This window comes from Lathyrus oleraceus, chromosome 7, assembly GCF_024323335.1.
Source record: "Lathyrus oleraceus cultivar Zhongwan6 chromosome 7, CAAS_Psat_ZW6_1.0, whole genome shotgun sequence".
Taxonomy (NCBI): domain Eukaryota; kingdom Viridiplantae; phylum Streptophyta; class Magnoliopsida; order Fabales; family Fabaceae; genus Lathyrus; species Lathyrus oleraceus.
This window is the reverse complement of record NC_066585.1, coordinates 21,280,537-21,287,931: the sequence shown is the minus strand read 5'-3', so window position 1 is coordinate 21,287,931 and position 7,395 is coordinate 21,280,537. Positions and strand designations below refer to the sequence as shown.

The 7,395-nt window shown below is 30.5% G+C and overlaps 1 protein-coding gene across 2 annotated transcripts; it reads right to left on the bottom strand.

Annotated features, from left to right (window-relative positions):
- Positions 1 to 3,938: 3,938 nt before the first annotated feature.
- LOC127105798 (uncharacterized) lies at positions 3,939 to 6,919 on the bottom strand. Of its 2 annotated transcripts, none has more exons than XM_051043004.1 (6): positions 6,684 to 6,919; positions 6,204 to 6,595; positions 5,740 to 6,087; positions 5,264 to 5,644; positions 4,698 to 4,912; positions 3,939 to 4,519 (listed from the first exon to the last, which is right to left on the bottom strand). In XM_051043004.1, exons 1-6 carry the CDS (start codon positions 6,827 to 6,829, stop codon positions 4,274 to 4,276), a joined length of 1,728 nt encoding a protein of 575 aa, XP_050898961.1. In that variant the 5' UTR covers positions 6,830 to 6,919; the 3' UTR covers positions 3,939 to 4,273. The 2 variants fall into 2 exon arrangements, with proteins under 2 accessions (XP_050898961.1, XP_050898960.1); XM_051043003.1 differs by having other exon boundaries at positions 3,940 to 4,522; positions 6,684 to 6,918.
- Between the last annotated feature and the right edge of the window lie 476 nt (positions 6,920 to 7,395).

Below are 7,395 nucleotides of genomic sequence, written 5' to 3'. Positions count from 1 at the left end.
AAACATGCAAGATAAATAAAACGTAAATGCAAATAAACTTGAATAAGAAACCTGCTCCAAATCGGATATTTTAATCTGGTACACTGGAAAGTAAACTTGACTGAAAAGTAAAATTTGACTGGAAAGGAAAATAGCGGCAAGATTGTTTGTACAGTGCTCCAACCTAACTACAACTCAAGTGCGATAACCCCCCGCTGTGATGCATTATCGCTTTTACAATGATGAACTTTAGGCTGAGTGTTGTAAACTAAGTTGGATGCCCATTTAGTGAAATGAAGACACCTATTTATAAAGATTATGAAAAGCTAGGAAAAAACAAAGTTGCCCTCCAACTACCCTTAGTGGGAACGAGCCAACAAAGATGACGCCCGCCATGCGAACAAAATGAAAGGATCATGGGAACATAGTAGTTACCACCGGTTGACAGCTTACACGTCATGGCACCCTTCTTGGCGGCCGCCATATTGGACGCCATGTGTACAATTTTCCATAAAAACTTATATTTCTTGCTCGTTTGACTTCGTTTCTTCACAAAAGGCTCTTGTAGGACAAAGTACCTGAAAATAGGACAAAAAGAAAACATAACACAAGAAAATGACAATAAAAACCTAATAAGCATGTGCAATTCGAGTCAAATACGCAGTGTGTTTCAGTGTTATCAGATAACATGCGAGGTTAACACTCCAACGCTCAAGTTAGTATATCAAGTGGACATGAAAAATTCAAATGGGAGTGGAGTTACCTCAAAATGGCATGTTTTGCTTCCTTTTATAAAAGAGTTTGCTTGTAATTAAAATTTGAAGGGAGTTCGAAAAATGCAGACAGTCATAGGATGAATATAATGACTCTGATAATTTCATTCCAGGGAGTCACGAATAACCACTTGGTATTGCCACGTTTGGCTTCCATGGGCATTGGGCCCGACTCCCTACTTGGACTTTGCGATCGGCCCAGAACAGGTAGTACTTTTCATGATCATAACACAAAAAACCTAAACCCTTCCAAAATCTCCTTGCATTCTTAATCAAGATGTTCACTAGCAAAAGCGGAAAATCATCTTGAGTTACAGGTAATGTACATTTATATCATTGGTCATTATATAGGGAATCTAAATTATTTTGTGCAACACAAATGTGGAGTCTGAAAATTGAAATCTGGATTCTATAAGGATTGGTCCGGTTATTGAAATTCAGATTCGTTGAATGGTGATTGAAATTGTCTTATATTTTTTTATTAGTTGTAGGTATGGTGCATCGTGATGATGTCAACAAAGTTATTGCATCTAAGGATGGTATACCAAGTGTTATGCAGGTTGATGTTGAAAAATTATTTACCAATAAACATTTGCTTCATTGGGTCTGCACAGAGGCTTCTAAATTAGGGTTTGAAATTGTTATTGGGAGGTCAAATTCTAGTTCTGATAGAAGACAAACATTTGTTAAGATGATATGCGAAAGAAGTGGTTACTATAAAGAAAATATTCGAAAGTTGAAATGCAATGACACTAGAACAAGAAGATGCATATGTTCTTTTAAGTTGCATGGGTACCGCATGACGAATAATACATGGACATTCAATCTCTGGACAAACATGTGAGACAAGATTGTTTATTATGATCCATAATGATCTAAAATTTATATAAATATACCTCATATGTTGTTAAAAAACACTCCAAAATAAATCAATATTGGTATATTACATTTGTTTACTTCAACGACATGAAACCTCCTTTTGAATTAAAGGTTAAAGAGGACACCCACTTGTAGATCCAAAATTCAAACTATAGAGTCTCTTACACTAACCGACAATCGAAGAGTGGCTAAGATCGGGTATCATTCACCATCGATTGATAATAAAAGGAAGATTAACTTAAGTACATTTTAGCTAAAAAATAATACATATGTAAGAGTTATGTGGAGTATATTTCACAATTATGCAACTAATGATCCAATCGAGATGGATGTGACACTTACAAAATCAACCACAAATATTCTAAAGATGATGAAACACCTTTAATAATCTCTTTATGATGAAATATCATGTTAGATTTAGATTAACAAATATCTATGTTATGTGTTATGCATATCTGATAACAACTATCTATGTAAAGTTGTGTTATTTTAGATTGTCTGTCTAACATTACTGGTATATTTTGTGTATGTGATAACTCGAGTAAATTCAGATTTTAATATACCGACAAATCTCTAAACTAATTGCTTGTGTGTTTTTTTTTAAGTAAATTAAAAATGAATCAAGATTTTAATATTTGAATATTTCTTACTTAAATTCAGTATGGTTATCATGTGTCTCAATTCCAATTTTCAAATTTTAAAAATATTTTTGAAATTTCGAGTAGATAAGTTGTAAGTTGAAGTTGGGTCTATAGTTGAGGTACCTTATATGGTGTTATAATGTGATAGGTCCAACCTATGTTCTAATGTGATAGGTCCAACTTATGCTTTTTTATTTCACAAAAAAAAGGGAAAATAACCCTACTTTATATTTTATAATTACTTTTTAGAGATATATAATTACTTCACTGCACACCTATTAATATTAAGCCATTTGCCTATCGTAAAAGCAAAATATAAGAGCAATGAGGCTAAAATGCCACCTTCATGACTAAAGAATACGCTTTGTTTGAAAATGACATTTGCATTTATATGCATTAAAATATTGGAATAAAAATATAATTAATTTATATTTGATTGTTTCCACTGCTAAGCTCTATTTTTTAACATGTTAGTTATTCACTATTTAAAAATAATTTTAAATTAATTAACCAATATAAAAATGTATTTATTTTTGTACATATTCACTTTTTACAATTTATATTCAAAATTATGAAGTTGCTACCAAATTTAAACTTAAGAGTTTATTTTATATACTCATTAAAAATAATATAAATGAGTTATTATAACCCCGCCATATTATGATAAGTATATTAGTTTTAATGTACTCTCTCCTATTTTATAATAATAATTATTTAAATAAAAATATTTTAAAATAATAAATAAATATATATATATATATATATATATATATATATATATATATATATATATATATATATATATATATTTAATTTTTCTCTCTAATTAATGTTTATACTACTTCCAAAATCATACATTTTATTTTTATTGATTTATAATGATGGGAAACAGGTCAATGATTGATAAATAAAAATGTCATATCTTATAACAAGTTTATAATATTTTTAATCTATGTATAAAAAATTTAAACACGGTCATTAAAAAATGAAATGAGTAATATGTAAATGACTACTAGAAATATTTAGTGAATATGTTAAAAATTAAAATTTGGGCCACCTTAACAAAATGGTAACTAACTATATTATAGACCTTCTTGAAACACTTAAGAAATCAATTTTTTTATTAAAATCAAATTTTTTATCAAGAAATAAAAAATATATAATCTGTCATTAACTTAAAATTGCATTATTTTTTATTAAATTGATATTTTTCAAATATTTAATATATGTAATAAAAACTATATTATAAGTGTGGCATTATATATACTTTAATAAAAAGTGATAATATTGTATTTCATTTATTTAAACCTTTCTCCAAAAACATATATTAAATAAAATAAAAATATAAAAGAATTACTAAATTATTAATATATTATTAAAGTTGTTTTAAGTTTTTGAACATATGTATAAATAAGACACAATTCAACTATAACAAAATAAATGAATTTTATTTATTAGTATAATTTAATTTAATCGTGATAAATATTTTTATTTATTTATTATAGTTTAATTACGATAAATATTTTTTAACATCTTATTTAATTGCGATTTAACCATTTCAAATTTTGTCCATTTTAAAGAAGTATAAATTATTATCATTTTTTTTATTACATGAAGTATATTTGTATAAATTTAGTTCTACAAGTAGAATTACAAAAATAAAAATAAAAATAAAAATACAAAAGTTGTAACCTTGCCATTCAAGGAGTGTATTTTATTCCCCAAATTTTTTCCACCTTTATCATGTCTTTATTCATCTCAAATTTGACATAATCTCCTAAGTAAGCAAGCTTCTTGACTAGTCTAGCATCTTCAATGTCACATTTTCTCTCTCTAGGCTCTTCTTTCTCTCACTTCCAAAATGCTTCAATAACACAAACATTCATCATAATTCATCCCTCTTTTCATTGTAATCAAGACTCCAAATGTTTGTCATTTGATGAGTGTTTGTTACATATTCATGTTCAATGACCAAATAATACAAAAGTGAAGATGGTGCAATCAATTTGAAGGGAAGAAAAGTGGAGTTGAATAATCCCTACAAAGTTTCCCTTCCACAACTCTCACTTTACTCATCTTTTTCTCACACCAATGCAATTTTTCTTCACTTAGTTCTTCCATTCTCAAAACCCTTGACACCACTTTTAAGTCTATTAGTGCCATTAACATTTCAATCTCTTCTTCCACCTTTAACTTTCTCTTTTTCAATCCTTTTCCTCTATGCCTTACATCCTTAACCTTCACCCTCTTCTGCATGCATGTATACTTCTCTTAGTTTGGTGAATGAAATGAAAAAATATTTACGTAGCACCAGACATTTTTGAAAAAAGACTTATCAGCGCCGTGTCGGTGTGTGATGTGTTTCTGATATCGGTGTTTCATAGAAAAATATCAAAGAAAAGTTAGTTTCAAATTTGCTACCTACCTTTTGATTAACTTTCTTCATTAGCTTGAGTAGTGTTGGATCAACCATACCTCTTCTGTTTCTCCTAAAGTAATGTGTTAGGATCTCACATGATTTTTCTTTATCAGCTTTCAAAAAATTCATGAATGTGTTGATTCCACCTTCCATTATCTTAAGAAATGAAGCTGAAGAGATCTTACTGTGGTAATCACTTTCCATCTGATTTTCCTCTGAATCTTTGAAACAAAAATAAGAAAATTAGTCAAATATCATACACTGATACATATCAGACACGAGACAAGTCTTCGTAGAAATAAAAGACTGATACATGTCAGATACCAGACATGTCTTTAATCAGAAGTGTCAGAAGTGTCGATAATATAGAGATAACAGATACTGATACGTGTTAGACTTACACATCAGACATGTCTTCGATCAGAAGAGTCGATATAACAGAGATAACAATGATATAACATCAAGTTCGTGATTTCTAGTTAGTTAATACATGGACTTGAGTTTCATATTATAGCTTTTGATGTGAAATTCTAAAAGAGAGGGAGAAAATAGTAACTATATCATATTCTTACCGTGATATTCCGGCACTAGGAGCAACTTTGGTGCTAGAAGCCTCATTCTAGCAAAGATTTCAGGTCTTCTGCCATGTTCATAAGGCTCATTTTCTATGTATCTCTGCAACAAAACCTGAAACTGCTGAAATTGTTGTGCAATCATTGCAGAACAGCCGACATCGAGATCACGGCGCGATTGTGACGCGTGTTTGGAACGAAAATTTATGTAGTTCCAACTGAGAGCTTCCCATGTTAAGCAAATTTGAGCAACATACGCAGCCTCTAGCTCATGATATGGATTATGACCTACATCAGTCGGCTTTTTGTTTATACTCGAAAACTTGTTCGCAATTCGCTCGGATATCGATCTTGGCGACACTTGGATTGATCTTAAAGACTCTGAAAAATGGTATTACTAAATGTTTATGCCAGTATATAAGTTCAAATAAGCCAATCGAAACAGACGAAATTAATTCACGATAGTTACCACTTACCGGTTTCGTGAAGTTTATTTTGTGCATTAACTCTATCTAAGAATGCATTTTGTTCATCAAATTTTTCAAACAAAGTATATGATTCCCACTTAGGACAACTTCTTCTAGATGAAGTAGAAAATTCATCATCTGTTCCTGAATCTCTGCCATGAATGGAGCTTCTGCATTCATAAGAGGAGCAAGTAGAATCATCATCATCATCATCATGATCATGTTTCTCTTCTTCAACAATCATCTTCTTACTATTCAATTGTTTAGAAGCAAAAACAAAGAATCTCTCATCTCTTGTATGGCTTGTTTCTTGCACCTTTTTATTCTTGATTATTCCAACACCTACTTCATCATCATCTGCATAATAAATCGTCACTCGCGTTAGTTTTTTCAGATCGATCGATTAACTCACGAAAATTGTCTAAAAATACTTGAAAATTTTTGTTAATTTTCGAGACGAGTTTTTATAATACCTTTATAGTTTTTGTTACTTTTGTATAGGTTCAAATTGATCATGGAAGAGGTTGGACTAGTTTCAAATTGAACATAATTTGAAACAGAATCAACAACATTTCTCGATTGAAATTGTTCTCGAAACGCTTTTGTCTCTTCGTTTTCGAAGTCAGAAACCTGTGGCGAGTTATGAATAGACAATGTGTCGTAACAAACATCTTCTTCTAAGTCCTCAACAAAACTCTCTCGCGGGGTAATGAACTCTTCAGAATAACTAGAACGAGTCATTCGACGCTCTACCTTGTCACACAAGTCAACACAAGAATAATTTTCTCGAGTTTCTTCGTCGTCTTCTTCGTCCTCTTCCTCCTCTTCTTCATCGTCCGAAAACACATATTCGTATCGTTGGTCCCTGCAATATATAGAAACTCGAAGTTAAATAAACGTTATATGCAAAATCAACGTGCGAGCGAGTTGAAAAAGAAGAGAAGTAACAAGACCTTTGGATTAAGGGGAATCTACCGGTGAAGGTTAAGAATGTGAGAAGAAAAATGGCAATAGAAAAGAGTAGCAAGAAGAGAAGTTGGAAAGAGGTTGAGACATTGTTGAAGAGTTTAAGAAGAACATGTTCTTTGGGACATAGCATTTTCTTTGAGGTTGTTCCAAAGTGAGGACTCCACCACTAAAACAAAGAGAAAAAAAGTATCTTAAGTTGCTTTCAACATTGTTTTTCAAATGTCAAAATAGGGTAAGTTTTATTTTACTTTCCTATTTGAGTAAAAGCAAAAGAGAAGAGACTAAAACCAAGTGACACGCATAGGTAGACAAACATGAACTTCACTTTTTTCAAAAGGAATTGTGTGTGAGAAATGAGAATTCTCTTTTATTGATCCTTGTCTTTAACGTGGTTATTAAGATTGCAGATTATGAACAAGGGTTGTCTACAAGGAATAAGTTATAGTATTTAATAACTTATTTGTTGGTGTGCACCACTTATAATGTTTATATAACTAATAAATATATCAACTCAAGCGTTACAATTATGTTCAAATTCAACCATTTTTTATATTGGAGATATTTTATTACATTTTACTTTCATACCCTTATTCTGACTAAATTTCAAAAATATTCTTAAATTTTAGATTTTAAAATTTAGTCGCACCAAATATACATTGAATATTTTGAAACACGCTAAATCAAAGGTAAAAAATA

Excerpts from the sequence above, each read along its gene's own strand:
- LOC127105798 (XM_051043003.1), bottom strand. The coding sequence starts at position 6,829 with ATGCTATGTCCCAAAGAACATGTTCTTCTTAAACTCTTCAACAATGTC. Across the intron at positions 6,088-6,203 it reads AAGTAACAAAAACTATAAAG|ATGATGATGAAGTAGGTGTT; the intron begins GTATTATAAAAA and ends TTTATTATGCAG. Across the intron at positions 4,913-5,263 it reads CCTAGTGCCGGAATATCACG|ATTCAGAGGAAAATCAGATG; the intron begins GTAAGAATATGA and ends TTTGTTTCAAAG.